Source organism: Dermacentor andersoni, chromosome 8 (assembly GCF_023375885.2).
Source record: "Dermacentor andersoni chromosome 8, qqDerAnde1_hic_scaffold, whole genome shotgun sequence".
Lineage (NCBI taxonomy): Eukaryota > Metazoa > Arthropoda > Arachnida > Ixodida > Ixodidae > Dermacentor > Dermacentor andersoni.
Genome location: NC_092821.1, coordinates 113,335,035 through 113,352,925, shown reverse-complemented (window position 1 = coordinate 113,352,925; position 17,891 = coordinate 113,335,035). Strand labels below are relative to the sequence as shown.

General features: G+C 48.0%; 1 protein-coding gene across 1 annotated transcript in view; it reads left to right on the top strand.

Moving 5' to 3' along the window:
- LOC126529205 (organic cation transporter protein-like) overlaps positions 1-17,891 on the top strand; it is a 57,604-nt gene that overhangs the window by 6,708 nt on the left and 33,005 nt on the right. Inside the window, exon 2 of the mRNA XM_050176803.3 lies at positions 16,100-16,200. Coding sequence (XP_050032760.1) covers positions 16,100-16,200 — 101 coding nt within the window. The remainder of the gene's footprint in view (positions 1-16,099; positions 16,201-17,891) is intronic.

Sequence of the window (17,891 nt, the reverse complement as noted above, 5' to 3'; positions counted from 1 at the left end):
TGTTTGAAAGAAAAGATTCATATCCCGATAGTCTTATGGAGGCTGATAAGTTCGGTTCACAGATGACCAGTATAGGAAAATGGTTTGCAAATACGAACTGTCGGAAATCCGAAATACGAGACCTCAGGCCTCTCGCATTCCATTGGAATATGGAGGCACTTCTCACATCATCCCGGAACGATCTTTGTTGTTGTCGATGAGCCATGGTTCTGCTGTAGAAGTTCTCAAGTACTGGACTTCTGAAGGCTCGCCAGAACCGGACTGATGGCATCCAGCACTTGCAATGCACTTCGAGCTGTTGGTGTCTGTAGCTTGTCCAGTAGAACACGAATAGCACTCACCAGAGAGCTGATCATAACAACAATTTGTTGATCTTGGTCCGCCAATTTATCAGGAACAGACGAAGTGTCCCCTACTGTAGAAGTATCATTTCGCTCAGTAGGGGCATGTAGCTTCGGGACAAAGCCGGCAATATCATTACTAATATGGATGAGATAGTTCAAGTGGCTGAAGAGTTTTATAGAGATTTATACAGTACCAGTAACACCCACGACGGTAAGGTGAGAGAGAATAGTCTAGAGGAACTTGAAATCCCACAAGTAACACCGGAAGAGGTAAAGAACGCCTTGGGAGCTATGCAAAGGGGGAAGGCAGCTGGGGAGGATCAGGTAACAGCAGATTTGTTGAAGGATGGTGGGAACACTGTCCTAGAAAGATTGGCCGCCCTATATACACAATGCCTCATGACCTCGAACGTACCGGAATCTTGGAAGAACGCTAACAAAATCCTAATCCATAAGAAAGGGGACGCCAAAGACTTGAAAAATTATGGACCGATCAGCTTACTGTCCGTTGCCTACAAAGTATTTACTAAGGTAATCGCAAATAGAATCAGGAATACCTTAGACTTCTGTCAACCAAAGGACCAGGCAGGATTTCGTAAAGGCTACTCAACAATAGACCATATTCACACTATCAATCAGGTGATAGAGAAATGTGCGGAATATAACCAACCCTTATATATAGCCTTCATTGATTACGAAAAAGCATTCGATTCAGTCGAAACCTCAGCAGTCATGAAGGCACTACGGAATCAGGGTGTAGATGAGCCATATGTAAAGATACTGGAAGATATCTATAGCGGTTCCACAGCCACCGTAATCCTCCACAAAGAAAGCAACAAAATCCCAATAAAGAAAGGCGTCAGACAGGGAGATACGATATCTCCAATGCTATTCACAGCATGTTTACAGGAGGTATTCAGAGACCTGGAGTGGGAAGAATCGGGGATAAAAGTTGATGGAGAGTACCTTAGCAACTTGCGATTCGCTGATGATATTGCCTTGCTTAGTAACTCAGGAGACCAATTGCAATGCATGCTCACTGACCTGGAGAGGCAAAGCAGAAAAGTGGGTCTAAAAATTAATCTGCAGAAAACTAAAGTAATGTTTAACAGTCTCGGAAGAGAACAGCAATTTATAATACGTAGCGAGGCACTGGAAGTGGTAAGGGAATACATCTACTTAGGGCAGGTAGTGACCACGGATCCGGATCATGAGACTGAAATAACCAGAAGAATAAGAATGGGCTGGGGTGCGTTTGGCAGGCATTCTCAAATCATGAACAGCAGGTTGCCACTATCCCTCAAGAGGAAAGTGTATAACAGCTGTGTCTTACCAGTACTCACCTTCGGGGCAGAAACCTGGAGGCTTACGAAAAGGGTTCTGCTGAAATTGAGGACGACGCAACGAGCTATGGAAAGAAGAATGATCGGTGTAACGTTAAGGGATAAGAAAAGAGCAGATTGGGTGAGGGAACAAATGCGGCTAAATGACATCTTATTTGAAATCAAGAAAAAGAAATGGACATGGGCCGGACATGTAATGAGGAGGGAAGATAACCGATGGTCATTAAGGGTTACGCACTGGATTCCAAGGGAAGGGAAGCGTAGTAGGGGGCGGCAGAAAGTTAGGTGGGCGGATGACATTAAGACGTTTGCAGAGAAAACATGGCCACAATTAGTACGTGACCGGGGTAGTTGGAGAAGTATGGGAGAGGCCTTTGCCCTCCAGGGGGCGTAACTAGGCTGATGATGATGATGATGATGATGATGATGATGTTCTCTACTTGTATATTCAGCTGCAAACTTATTGCCGACAGGCCCATTATACATGTATCACTGTTGTTCTATTAGTCATAGCGCGTTTCTGCAACAATGAAAGATAAGAAAGGACGAGCCATAATCAACAATCGGTGTGGATATTTCAATGCCTAACTGACAATCCATGTGGACCAGAAGCCGGCCTATGCTTCATGGCCGCCGCGCCATATTCGCCTCTGCAGATGGCGGAAGTGTGCGCAGACTATCAGCAACCTGAAAAAGTATCCGTGCACTGGTGATGCGATGATGTCAAAGTCGGCCAGCTTTGAAAATATGCGAAGATACTTGTTCAGATAAAAAATTGAATTCTACACATAACAATCACAATATTGCATTGCACGAGAGAAACAGAATATCAACGTGGCGACACAATACTACAGCTTCTTAAAGTGCTGTGCGCTATATGCAGGGCCGGAATAAGTCTCAATAAACCTTCCGAATCTACGTGGCATACGACATATACATTGCTGGTCAGCCAACTGCGAGGACATGAACAAATTCTCACCTGATCCGCAGTATTAGCGGGATATAAACACACGAAGATTGTATACAATCAATGATGACACGAGATGGTGTATTTACTAGACGTTAACATTGACGTTGGAGAGTGCGCGCGCACACGTATATCACGAGTGCGAGCGTACTATACAGTAGACGCATTCAGTAAGTGTGATGACGTAACAACATTATTATAGAAACTTAGAGCGGGTTAAACACAGATGACGTAGAGAAGCGCTACACACACACCATGCGCTCACTCACAACTGATGTTTAAATGCACGTATGGAAAAAAAAAAATGTGTCCGCAAAACGGAGTCAGTACGTGTGGTGTGCGTTTCTTTTTCTACTTCCTGTATACTTACAGCGCTGTAAGTTTTCTTAATGATGCATGACCAACTAACACCCCTATCCATCCTTTTGCGACGTAACCACAGTGCGCGATATTGCTTCGACTCTCGATGCTCCCGGTAAGGAAGACATTATTCTTTTTTCTACATCGGAAAGACCCAGTTGACCGTGTCCTTCACGAAAAACTACTGGTTAAGCCTCGCAACTGTAATCTCCTGTCTATCGTATTAAACTGTATGAATGTCCATCTTTCACATTGTGCTCATTTCGTACATATCCGCGAAACACATTACTGCTGTGTTCGGGAACATCTCAAGAAACTTTTCGTCGCCGTTTCTTTTAATGTGAGTGAACGACATACCAAGACAGCTGCCGTGATAACCCAGTGGCTATGGTTTGAACTGATGAGCGGAAGGTCGCCGGTTCGATCCCGAACCCGCGTTCCAGTGGGGGCGGAATGCAAGAACACCGCGTGCACCGTGTTTTGGGTGCACATTAAGCGTCACAGAAATCGAGGTCGTCACAATAAATGAGGAAGTGCCCTCCTACGTCGTGCCTCATAATCAGTTCGAAGTTTCGGCGCGTAAAACTCCATCATTTTTTATGTATTTAGGAATGCCTCACACGCCTCCAGACAGGCATTGAGTGCGGGAAGTGCGTGGGTGCACTTCAACACTTGATGACATTTCTGGTACAAAAGATTAGCAAATAAAAGTGCAATCACGCAATCGACAATAATATGGCATGACAAGCCATGAACAACAAAAAAAAAAAGCAACAGCGCAAGGCAGAAACCTAAAGCACTGGAAAAGGAAAATTATCGCTACGGGCATTATCTTTAAGTAAACAGTTTCCACTGCCTGTGAAATAATGCAATGAAAACAACAAGAAAAAACAAAGATGGCAGTTGAAAGAGGACAATGACACATTACTGGCATTACAAAAGTGTGCGTACGCACACACTTCGCACGGTGTTAATAAAAACAATGGGAGAGAAGCAAGATAGACATACTGGAAAAGGTCAAAATGACGCGTCATCGGAATTACAAGCAAGTATATATGCGCTCACAGTTTGTTAAAAAAAGAAAACAAGAACAACCGGTTCGGAAGCAAGAAAGTGTTTGGCTAGGTCATTACTGAATGAGTCATGATTCGTGAGGGAAACAACTTCATTGTAGAAGCTATTCTAGAGGCGGATGGAAGGTGACTGTGGTGAAAAGTTACCCGCCCGTGTCACACCATATAGACGGACACAGCTGAAGTTGTTTAATCGCGGAGCGATTTGAAGACGTGATGTTTAAAGCATTGTAGGAATGAACGATCACAGCGAGTGACCTTATGTAATAACGATAGGCAAAAAATTACCGCGACGAGTGTTCAAGGATTGTAACGATAGTGTCACGTGGTAGTGACGTTAAAGAACACAGTAGCAGTACTGTGAAAGACAAAACTAGCTTTTATTGGGCGAACCTGTGCCCACAAAACAGGCTACACTTCAAGCACAACGATAGCGGCGAACACAGTCGGCGATCGTCGAAAATCTCATCAGCGGGTCAAGCGCGTCGGCTTTTATAGAGCAGTCGTCGAATCTTCCAGACTAAATCGTTCGGACCCGCGTGCCTTCCGCAAAGTTCTACACCATTCGCGTCAGGTGAAGAAATCAGATAACATAAGGCTCGGCGACAACAAACAGCGGATAGAAGCATCGATAACTTTCCAGAAACTTCGGATACATGCAGGCGCGTCCCGCGCTGTGCGATAACATTTGTTAGGCGGCGAAACGTGGTCGGCCGATAAAGATAAGTACGCGTGTCAATAGTTCAATTTTGATTTCAGTTGTGCTTGACTGAACGCTATGATTATAAGAAATAAAGTACTTATTATTACTTTTTGTTTTGATAACATATATAGATGTATACACAAGACTCGCCCTAATTTGAATTATTTTCAACATTTCAATAAGGTATCTTTTTTTTATCTGGTGACCATACTGGGGAGAGGCGCACTCAAAATGAGTGTCGAACGAAATTTACATAGGCCAGTTTACGCAAGGCAGAAGGCGCACAGCGCGAGTTCCAGGCAAAAAAAAAAATGCTAATGACTTGTACGGGTTGGCAGAGTTGCACGTAATGTGCTCAGACCATGATAAATTCGGTGTGAGTTGCACGCCTAGGTTCTTGTGTTGTGTAGTGGGGGGTACAAGGCTGTTGTTAGTGAGGCAGAAAAAACTGCGATGTGATAAGTTTACGAGCGAAAATTTTTTTTCAGCCTTTTTTACCGTTAGAGTCATGAGCCACGTATTACATCATACATTAAGAAGTTCAATGTCTCGTTGGAGCGCTGGATGATCATCGCTGTTATTTATCGGACGATACATTATGAAATCGTCGGCGAATGTATTTCTATGCAAGAAGGTATGTTGCTGGGAAAATCTTTAATGTGGATTAAAAATAGCGAAGGCCCGAGGACGCTGCCTTGTGGGACGGCAGTAGTTACGTCAGGTGGGAAGAAGAAACTTTATTAGAGAATAGTCCGGCAGTTTTTGTTGGGGTGGCCTCACGCGGCGGCTCGAAGTCCTTGGACTCGGGCGGCATCTTCGGCTTGCCGGACGGCCCAGAGCTGGTCTGCCAGCTCTGAACTTTTGAGAGCCGCCTCCCAGCGACGGCGACGCCTACGGAGAAGGTCGCCGGCGGCTCCCGCATCCAGGGCGGCGTCGGCAAGAAGCGAGCTCGAGCCTTCCCGTACTGTGGCAACGGCTGCGATTATGGACGCGTCGCGAACGGAGCTGGTTTGATTATCGTTGTTGCCGGCACATTCCCACAGCATGTGTCGCAGCGTTGCTCTTTGTCCGCAAGTTTTACACGCGTCTGTTGGATATAAACGCGGATAGCACTGGTGTAAGATAGCGGGGCTAGGGTAGGTGTGTGTCTGGAGCAAGCGTAAAGTTACGGCCTCGTTCCTGTTCAATTTATCGTGCGGTGGCGGGAATGTGCGTCTTTCGAGTCTGTAGTGTTGAGTGAGGTCTCTGAACGTGGTTAGGCGATCACCCCACGCCCAGTGTGTTTCTTGTTGCTCTATTTCTGTTGTAGTGTCCCGATCCGGCAGATCCGATGCCCCGCTCTTGGGGGCGGAGGCGGCGGCACATAATCAGCGGCGGCTCGGCGTGTGAGACCTCGAGCCGTGGCGTGGGCCGCCTCGTTGCCCGCGAGCGGGACATCGGTGTGTGCCGGGGTCCAGAAGAGGAAGACCGTAGAATTTTGGGGTTGCGAGGGCGATGACGAGTCGCCGTCATCAGAAATTTGGAGTATGTGGTCCGCTTCCCGCGAGACACGACCGCGCGCGAAGCCGCGGATTGCCTCCTGCGAGTCACTGATCACGATCGCAGCGTTCGGCACCGCGGCGGGTGCTAGGGCTATCGCGGCTTCTTCGGCCGCCTCCGTGTGTCCCGTGGTCACTGTGGCGCTCGCGAGACACTTACCCATGCGGTCTACAACCGCGATCGCGTGTGCGCTTCTCCCTCCTCCATTCCGCTCAGCGTCTACGCACACCGCCTCGTTGCTGTCAATAAACTTCTTCTGAAGGTCGCTTGCTCGTTTGTTGCGTCTCCCGGCGTGGTGCTTCGGGTGCATGTTCTTGGGAAGCGGCGGGATGATCAGGCGGTCGTGGACCGAGGCCGCAACCGCCGTCTTTTCTCCATGCTGAGTGTGGTACGTGATGCCGAGCGACTCGAGGATGCATCGACCTGTCTTTGACTTCGATAATCGTTCGTATTGCGCAACGTCGTGCGCCTCGATTAACTCGTCAAGTGAGTTGTGAAGTCCGAGCTCCAGAAACTTGTCGGTGCTCGCGTTGAGCGGAACGCCGACCGCCCTCTTGAAAGCCTTTCGTATCATGCACTCGACTGTTTTTTTTTTGGACCCTATCAACTTCAGGTAGGGGCAACATACGTTATGCGGCTTATCGTGTACGCCTGCACTAGACGGATCGCGCACTCTTTACGCATACCATTGCGTCTATACGTGATGCGACGCAAGAGTCGGATCGTGTCATCTACGGATCGACGAAGTCTTCGCACCGTCTCTCCGTTATGGGCATTTGCCTGCAGGTGTAACCCCGGGATTCTAATTTCGTCCACGTGCGGTACGGGAGTACCATCTGCCAATATAATGCGTATTTTGGCGTATTCCGGTTCCTCGTCGCGCAGAGTTTTACGACTTCTCCTTGTGGGCTTGTAGAGTAAGAGTTCGGACTTAGTAGCCGAGCACTCGAGGCCCGTTCCACGCAAGTAATTCTGAACCGCATCTACTGCTGCCTGTAGCGTTCGCTCGACGTGACCGTCACGTCCTCCCCCGGGAACCCAGAGGGTGATGTCATCCGCGTAAAGACTGTGATGTAATCTTTCTATTTCTGTTAATTTCTCGGGTAGACCGAGTAGAACTAAATTAAAACGAAATGGTGGTATGACGGATCCTTGCGTGTGCCGCACGCACCCGTCTCAAATTCCGGCGATTCCTCGTCCCCGACGACGACGCATGCGCGCCTGCTCGCGAGGAAATCTCTAATGCAATTATACATTCTTTGGCCTAGTCCTAATGTTGTAATTGTTTTTTAATATCGCTTCGTGTTTAACGCTGTCGAAGGCCTTTTTATTATCTAGGCCTAGAATTGCCTTAGTGGAGCTGGTAGTGCCGTCTACGATCTGGTGTTTAAGCTGAAGCAATATGTCCTGTGCGGAGATGTTGCGGCGGAATTCTAGCATGGTGTGCGGGAACGCGTCATAGTCTTCGAGAAAGTCGGTCACGCGGGTGAGAACTGCGTGTTCCATGACTTTGCCGACGCAAGACGTAAGCGAAGTCGGTCTAAGATTATCGAGCCTAACTTGCTTGCCGGGTATAGGAATCATGATAACGTGGGCCCGTTTCCACGCTTCGGGAAGGGAACCCCCTCGCCAGCACTCGTTGACGTAGGCCGCGAGTCGGGAGATTGACTCGTCGTCTAGGTTGCGGAGAGTCTTGTTGGTAACCCAAGCCGGGCCGGGCGCCGATCGCGCGTTTAGTTCGAACAGGACTATCCGAATTTCTGATTCGCTAAATTCCGTGTCCAGTTTCTCGTTTGCGACGCCATCGTATTCGGCGTGCTGGATGCTTTCGGCCTTCTTAAACTAACGGTCACGTATTGCGTCGAGGAAGTTATCGCCTTTATAATCTCTTACTAGTCTACGAGTCTTGTGGCCTTGAGCGGCCCGAGCCTCCTCCGGATCTAACAGGAGTCTAAAGAGGCGCCAAGCGCTCGCCCCGGTCATCTGCCTCTCAAGGCCGTTGCACGTGTCTTCCCATTGTGCCCTGCATACCTGGAGTGCGTGTTCTTCGATGTCTCTGTATAACTGTGGTATGCGTTTGCGCAAAGGCTTATTATGTCTTTGGCATTTCCATCTCTTTAGGAGGGCTCGCTTTGCGTCCCACATGTGTAGGAGCCTGCTGCCAATTATTTCGAGGTTCGCCTTGGGCGGAACGTCGCTCGTTGCTGCGTCTACGTCCCTTCTGAGCGTCTCGGTCCACTCGTCTGTGTCCGTAATCGGCTCGTCGCCTCGCCCCGCTTCTTCTCGTTTCTTGCGGAACGTGTCCCACTTCACGAGTTAGAGCTTACGGCCTTTGCCTTGAGGGTTAGTCCCACGACCGCTCGGGCCCGTGCCTATCGTGATATCGACCAGCGCGTGGTCACTCCCCAAGTCTTCCTGCGTATTTTGCCAGTGCGCTGTGGTTACATTCGAAACAAACACAAGGTCTGGTAGCATGTCGGCACTCACGCTGTTCCCTCTGCGTGTAGGATCGGCGGGATTCGCGATCAGTTCAAGCCTTTGGTCTTGCGAGTCTTCCCAAAGGTGTATGCCCTTGGGTGTTTTTCGGGTGTAGCCCCACGCTCCGTGGGGCGCGTTAAAGTCGCCCGCAACAAGTAGAGGCTCGCCGCCGGAAGCCGCGCGCGCGCCCCGCAGCAGGTCCCCGAATCGGTGCTGCAGCGAGGGTTTACTGTACACGTTAAGGACGAAGAGTCCTCGGCCACTCTTAGGAAACAATTCTACGAACACGTGAGGTACGCAGGGAAGTTCTCGCTGCGCCACAGTGACGTTACGTCGAAGGAGGACGGCGGCGACCGGCGACGGGCGTGACGGGGGAGACGGCCGGCGCGCCGCCATTGCCCCCGGCCCCGCGCCACCCGCCACGCGGGGTGTTGCCGGTTTCCTTCTTTGCCTGTTCTCCGTCGCGGTCACGTCTATGGCTTTGTAGCCAGCTAGTCTAACCGGATGGTTTGTCTCCTGTAAAAGGATCACGTCTGGTTTCGTCTCGCGGCTGCATATGAATTGCTGGAGATTACCCCACTTACTCCTGTAGCCCCGGCAGTTCCACTGCCAGATTATGTATTGTTGTTTCCCAGTGTTAGTGTGCTTCGTTGCGTGTGTAGCCATGGTGATGCTTGTGTTTAATTTCACCCGTCGCCATCGAGGCGACTTGGTTGCTGCTGCGGTTGCGTCTCTACGTCTGTGAGCGTGTTTTGCTGCTGCTGATTGCGTTGTTGCTGTCTAGCGTACGGCTTGCTCATCGTTCTGATTGGTCTGCCTGCAGCTGGCGGCAGCCTCGCTTCTACGTCGTCTATGCGCGCCAACTGCGCGGCGAAGATTTGTGTTATTTCTCCAGATAGCTTAGCTACCGCGTTATTGAATATTTCGTTCATATGTACCGTCTGTTTTGTAAAACATTCCTCGATGCTCTTCTCGATGCTGTCTACTCGTTTCTGTAGCTTCTCTTAACGGCCACATTGCTGTTTGGTGTCCGGTCTTGCGGGATCTAGTGCGATCCTTTTCGCGGTAACTGGACGATCATCGCGTTCATCCGCCGTCTCCACCGAGCTGCCCTCGCCCTCCGTGTCCATCCCGGCCGGCTCAGGCCGTGATGGAGTCGGTGATCGAGGCGCCGAGGACGGCGGCATCGTCGTTTGACGTTGCTGTGGTTGCTGCGGTTGTGGAGCCCCGCCTTTCAATTTGAAATTTTCCTCTCTAAGGAGCGCATTTTCGCGTTTAAGCTCGGCAATAATCGACTCTAATGGTTCCAGGCGTTGTCGTAGTACTCGCTCTATCGCTCGCTCGAGCTCGTTCCCACCGCTGCCGCCGTCGGCGGGCCCGCCAGGGCGGCCCGCCGGAGTGCCTCCGCCGCCGGGAGAAGCGGCGACAGCCGCTCAGCTCACCTGTTGTCCAGTGCTCCTGTGATCTTGTTGTTGCTGCCACGGATGCTGCTGCTGAAGTGGCCGACAGCTGCGATGCCCAGACCGGCGCCACCGCGCGTCATCGACGTGCTTCTCGGCCTCTGTGCCTGGTTGCGAGAGCGGGATCGAGATTTTCCCGCGTCGCCCTTCCCGCCGCGGCTAGTCGAGCGTCCTCTGCGGTTGTCGGTGACTGAATGACGGTCTATCTCTGGAAAATTGAGGTAGTAGCCGGCGTTGCCATGACAGTCGCTGCTGCTGTTGTAACCGCTGCCGTACGCTGTGGCTGCTTCTTCCTCTTCTTGCCCTTTTCGCTCTAGTTGGCGACGCTTGTCAATGTATGGGGTCTTGTATCTCGCCTTGCACCTGCGGTCTCCCGTTAAGTGTCCCTTGCCGCACAGTCGACACCGCGGCTCGCATCGATGGTCAGGCGACGGATTGTTGCGTCCGCATTCACGGCAAACCTTGTCGTTGGGATTGGGGCATACGTCGGCGTGGTGTCCCAGCCTTCCGCACTCTCGTAGCACACGTCGATCTGCTTCCTGTAGAGGGAGCATCTAACGAGCATAGGTTCATAATATACGTATCTCGGTACGCGGAATCCGTCGAACAAAACGATTATGTTGTCCATGCTGCTGCCCATGCGCTTGGCGTGCAGCATTCCGGGGTTGCGCTGCGTCACTAGATTAGCGATGACCTCTGCCTTGCTCTCGGCCATTGAAATGTTCCTAATCAGGCCCTTGGAAGCGTTCTCCGGGGCGGCTTGATAGGCGTTCGCCTCGAACGCCAGCGCCACCACTCACAGACCTTGGCCAAGGTCTGTGAGTGGTGGCGCTGGCTAACATTCCCAGGGTTTACTAGTACACATAAATACCCAAGAAAGTGGATGGGGAAACAGCGCCGCGGTAGCTCAATTGGTAGAGCATCGCACGCGAAATGCGAAGGTTGTGGGTTCGGTTCCCACCGGCGGCAAGTTGTTTTTTCATCCACTTTAATTTCCATTAATTTATCGTTTCTTCATTCCATTTATTAAGCACAAGTAATTTCCCCTATGTTGTCCTTGGTGTCAGTGTTTGTTGGCTTCTCATGATATGACTATACCAGGTTTAGTCACATAAATAATGACGTGGATGCAAGAGCATCAACAAATGGAGTATCAAAGATACGCACACGTGTACTACTGACAGGCGACAAGCACATTCACTCCACGTATACATTGGATCCTTGTAATCATCTCGCGCCATAAATAGGGTACCCGCAACACAATGATAAACCACGAGAAGGCCACCCGCGAACAAGTGACTAGAAGAAATGAAAACGATCTGTTCTAAAGCCGCGAAAGGCAGAGTGCACGGCGAATGCCAAAATATGAGCTTAAACATTGCCTCGGGATATGGCGATGTCAAGTGGGAAGCAGGTGCCCTGCCATCTGGTAGACATCGGCTAGTTGCTCAAGTGCCACTGAGATATCTCTTCAAGGTAAGTTTTAGCCGATGTGACAAATATGAATCGTTTACAATGGAGGCTAAAAATTCCCTACGCGGCACATGCTTTTTAGCCGAGTGCTGCTAACTAGAAAGAAGTGAAATCTATAATGTTTATTCTTGCAGAAGAGAGAGAGAGAGAGAGAGAGAGAAAGGCAAAGGAAAGACAAGGAGGTTAACCAGAGATTATCTCCGGTTGGCTACAATGTACTGGAGGAGGGGCGAGGGGATGCGATAGGTGAGAGAGAGAAGGATAAAAAGATAAAAAGAAACCTACACACACACGCAACTAGACACAAACTGTTTCTGTGGGAACTGTCACGCAGCCCGCAAAGGCGTTTGTGTGTTACGTAGTGTCACCATACAATCCTACATCACAAGTTGTAGTAACAATCGGTCAGAAAGTGCCGTGTCCTTTAAGTACCGCATCAGCGCCTTCATAGCGGATGCCGCTGATGTTCGCGTAGGCCAGTTTCCAAGGATCTTGTTTTCTGTCATTGGGCGCTTGTCTAGTTTGTCTAGGGTGGCTGAGAGGTTTGCTCTTTGCGGGTTGAAACGACAGCACTTACAAAGAAGGTGCGCGATTGTTTCATTGAACCCGCAGAAGTCACAAAGTGGGCAGTTGGACATTCCGATAAGAAAAGAGTGCGCATTTGAAAATGCTACTCCAAGCTACAGACGGACTAGAAGGGTGCAATCACGTCGTGGAAGCTCGGGAGGAATGCGGAGCTGTAAATTAGGTTCCAGGGTATGAAGGAGTGCACTTGTGAACTCGGATGAATTCCATTGAGCTAATGTCAAGTCACGCGCAAGTGCGGAAAGTTTTTTCGCTGCGTCGGCTCTCGAAAGAGGAGTGGCAAAGCAGTTGACGCCGTCATGGGCAGATCGGGCAGCGGCGTCTGCTCGATCATTGCCATGTATGCCACAGTGAGTTTGTGCAGAAGGAAGGAACGGAGGAAAAAGTTGAGAAGGAAAGGCAGGGAGGTTAACCAGTATAGCTCAACCGGTTTGCTACACTCCATATGGGAGCGGGATGGGGGGATGAAAGATGGGGAGGAGAGAGAGAGAGAGAGCAAATAGCACAGCACACACATCGTCAGTTACAGTCCGTCACTCTTGCGTGGTACGTGACATCACTGTCGCAGCCGCTTGTCCAAGCACGTCTCTTTCAAAAACCGAAGTACTCCCTTCGTCGCCTTCAGCTGCGGTATATTCTGTCGGCGACATGTGAAAATCGTTTCAACTGACATCGGTCTATTGTCAAGGTGCGCTAGAACAGACGCCAGGGACTGTCTCTGAAAATTATATTCAGCACAGTCGCACAGAATGTGTTCAGAATGAGTTTGTGCAGAAAAAGTAAGAAATAGGATGGCACCTTGGAGTTTCTTGGAGAACACGCTTCCACAGAAAACGCTACAGTGAATTGACCCTAATACTGTATAGACTCGTCTAAGAGCCGCACTAAGGGCTGCTCCCCCAACTTGGTAGCCCAAAATTTTGAGAAAAAAAAATTCTGAAAGCGCAGCACTCGTGTCCTGTGCACCGATGTCGCGTGCGAGCATCGGCAAATTTTCGCCCCCTGCGTACTTCCACATGCCGCTACCAGATGGCGAGAGCTACGCGTTGAGCTTTGATTGAATGGATCCGTGATGCACAAGTCGCCGGCTGCGCCAACTCCATTTTGACCAAAAGGTATTGCCCCGTCTCAGGGCCGGATCTCGTAAAATTGTGCAAAACAATGCGGCCCTTACGCGAGCCTATACGGTAGCTGTTTCTGCAGTATATGTGCTCCACAGTCGGCTATGTTCTCAACACGCGGAAGTAGGAAGAAATATCTGCGCTTTTATAATGCGTCGGACTTGTTGAAGCGACCGTGATCAGCCGCGACAGCGATTGCTCGCCATCCAAACTTGCCCTGATCGGGGGCCGTATTCCACTCGAAGACCTTTCCGGTGGAAAAAGTCGTCATTGATGGACTGCATTCTCTCAAAAGGAGTCATGCGACGGCAAATATTGGTGCCTAGTTTCAATGTTAACATTTACGACGTCTTGCGCATATACGCTCTTTTTGTCGCTGGTGTATGGTGTATGCGTTCAGCTTTGTGGTACGACGCTTGTACGTGGTACATTCTTGCAATTACTGAATCCCTTCCCCTGTTTAAGGTAGCAAACCGCACGTACGTCTGGTTGACCTCCCTATCTTTCCTTCCTTCCTTTTCCTCCTCCTCCTTCTCCTTGTAAGTACTGCTGTTCACCATTAGGGTTGCCTTGAGTTTACTTCGAGAAAACATTGCTTTTTTTTTCGCTCTCGATACTTCTGTTCATTTCACTCTCTCTGGGTAAGTGAAACTCCTGGACTGCGGTTTTCCGATTCGTGTAATGCTATAGTGTGTCGCATAAGCATGTTCCTGGCCGCATACACAGTATGGAGTGCAGTGAACTGTTTTATGGGACGTTGAAGCGCATGTTTACTTGGTGATGGTAGTCATCTGCGCTGTAAAACATTTTCAATAAATATAATGCCACACTTCTAGCCTAGAAATGACATGTTGATGCGAGCTGCACATTCGTATGTCCTCGACCCCATTCATTAATGGGCTCCACAGCGAGGGTATGAAATAGCCAACTACAATTTGTCTTTTAAAATACACGTAAAACGCAGAAATTCTTTTATGGGACAGCCGGTGGACTGATCTGAAAGAAATTTGCTGCGTCTGAGTGATAGATATATTCGAGAGACTGTAGGAAACATAATTTAATTTATTGCTTGAAATTGTTTGCGAAAATCGATGAGTAAACAAACAAACAAACAAACAAACAAACAAACAAACAAACAAACAAACAAACAAACAAACAAACAAACAAACAAACAAACAAACAAACAAACAAACAAACAAACAAACAAACAAACAAACAAGCAAACAAACAAACAAACAAGCAAACAAGCAAACAAGCAAACAAACAAACAAGCAAACAAACAAACAAACAAGCAAACAAACAGACGAACAAACAAACAGACGAACAAACAAACAAACAGACGAACAAACAAACAAACAGACGAACAAACAAACAGACGAACAAACAAACAGACGAACAAACAGACGAACAAACAGACGAACAAACAGACGAACAAACAAACAAACAATGAAAGCACGAGTTTTGAAAGTTGGTAACTGTGAACCAAAAACAGATATCGCAGTTCCGTAAACTGCATCCGCTAGATCTGCTAAAGCGGACAAAACTGATATGCAAATTTACAGCTTAAGTTAATTCACCACGACGTTTACATGGGCTTTGGAGCGGTTATACTCACATAGTAGTGGTAATTTCCAGAGCGGTGCACAATACATGTATTTTCTGTGTTGTATAGGCGCGTTATGACGTGCAGTTTACGCAATTGTGATATATTTATATATTGCTCAGTTACGGAGTTGTCAACTCTATAGTTTGTTCATTTGTAAATCTCCACTTCCCAACATTTTTCATTAAGAAAGTCCACAGGTTAAGTTAAAGATCTGCTTCGAACAGTGACCACGTTTCATTATTTTCTTTTAAATTGGATCCAGTGGTTGCCGAGAAAAACGATTTCTCCGTTCCATGTATTTAGATAGAAGTTAGAGTTTTCATTGTCGAGGAAGCTTTAGGTCGGGGCGAATTCTGATTTCCCCATGGAAATACCCGTAAAGCGCAGAAATCCTTTTACGAGAGAAGTGCTGGACTGATTTCCCGGAAAGTCGTTGCACTTAAGAGATAAACTTAATTCTAGTGAAGCTATGTAGCAGAACTTTAATTTGGGGCCTTAAAGTGTTTACTGTAATTGTTAAAAAGTGGCGTGGCAAAAAAAAAAAAAAACGGCTCAATATTTACAATACTCGGTACAAAAGACAGATAACACAGTTTTGTAAGCTGAATCTTTTAATCCCAGGTGAAGGAGAGTGAGATACAGCTTTAAGCTTACGTGACAATGTTAAAATGCTTACGAGGGGTTTGCAGAAGTTACTGTATATTTCAGAGCGCTGTGTAAGATGTCGCTTTTGTTAGGTTGCATGAATATTTAGGTGCATATTAATGAATTGTGATTGATTTTGGGGAGCTTAAAGAATTGAGGCCCTAAATTAAGATTTCGCTTTCTATAGTCACTAGAATTAACCATTCTCTCTCATCTTCCACAATTTTCACTCAAAAGGTGCGAGCGGCTTTCTCATATAGGTGTTTCAGCGTTTCGCATGTATTTGAATAAGGATATCAGAGGTAGGCCCCGAGTTAAGGCTTCCTCTTAAGGTGGGGTGAATTGATTGTGGTGTACAGAGTTTTACCAATGTATCGAGTGATGGCTGAATCTTAAATGCAGTGGGATCTGGTGTGTGATCGAGCATGGACGAGAAGCCTGGTGCAGACGGCCACCATGAGCGGAATGCTCGTCGGCACGCTGGTGTCATCACTGGGAGACAGGTTAGTATTCTCGAGGGGACGCATTGCGACGATCACTTTCGGTGGTACTATCGCCTTCGCGTGACGTAGTGCTCAACCAGCCAATCAGCTAATCCGGTGTGGCTGAAGCAGCCAATCAGCGCGCGCTTGAAGGCCGAGCCGATAGTGTCGCCGAAAGTGATCGTCGCAGAATCCGTCCACAGCGTTAAGCCTTCCCATCGTGGCGAAGAGAAGAGGGATAACTGCGCAGAGCCTTCCCTCTCAGATTACGACAGCATTACTGGGTTAGTGCATGTCAAAGCAACGGGCGTGGAGTACGTCACGAAAGGGGGGAATGACGCTGATAGGGGGGTAAACGGTCAGCGACATCCTTGCAAAACAGGGCTCTTTTGAGGAAAAAATAGATGGTTGGACCGAGAGAATAAAAAATTTGGAAGACGTGGTGGCAACTATCTACACCGTAAAAGCAGAAGTAGAGCATATGAGGTCAACTACTCATAAACTGGAAGCCACTGTGTCACACCTGTTAATTAAAACCGACTACTTGGAAAATAGAAGGCGTAGAAATTGCTTACTTATTTACGGCATAAAAGAAGAGGAAAGGGAAACAGAGACGGAACATACGGACAAAATAACAAAGGACCTTCTTAGCGAAAAACTTGTAGTTACGATAAAGAGCAAGCAAAGATGCCACCGAATAGGTAGGAAATCAAGCAGGAATCGTCCTGTCATCATAAATCTACATGACTACCGAGATAAGACTTTAATAATGAAGGCACTGCCGAAATTGAAAGGTTCAGAATATTCAATCAGCGAAGGCTACTCGAAAAGAATTCGTGATGTCAGAAAGAAATTATGGGAAAGCGCATCACACGAAAAGGATAATGGTGCTAAAGTTAAGCTGGTTTGTGATAAGTTAAGCATTAACGGTGATATGTTTGGATGGGATAATGCACAAAACAAACGATATACAATCCCGAAGAACCATAAATGACACCACAAAGAGACCAGTCCTGCATTCAAAATCTTGAACATAAACTGTCGTAGCGTCGTCAATAAAGCTGCAAAACTTGAGAGCATGCTGTTCTTGCATGACGCAGACGTTGCCATGCTTACTAGCAGTGAAATATTTGACACTGAGTTTATTCCTAAGGGCTATAAGGTCTTTCGGGGTGACCGCAACAGAAGAGGTGGAGGAGAGGCCATTTTGTACAAATCATCAATACAACTTTTTAGTATGCCCGATGCGCAAGATAGTGAAGCTGTCTTTTGCAAAGCATACATCAACAAGGTCCGCTTCATCCTTGGCGTTTTTATAGGCCTCCAAGTTCTTCTGTTGCGGCACTAGAAAACTTAAGGGAATATATGCACTGCCATGTAAAATCAGATGACAGAATACTACTGGCAGGGGACTTTAATTTGCCAAACTTTGATTGGCACACCATTTCATTGCATTCTGCTCACAGCATTGATAAGAGGATCTTTGATATTGTATTCACGTTTGGTTTACTGCAAATGGTAAATAATTTCACGAGAGTACAGGGAGTCGTAGGCTCAATTCTAGACTTATTTTTTGTAAGTGGCTCCATCGGTAATGCGATAACCTGTGAAGTCACAAACGGCATTTCTGATCACAAAGCTGCCCTGTTGAACTTTTCAAATGTCTACACTGATCGCAAAAAACGGTGTTCCTTTGTTTCCCAGTTTTTCTC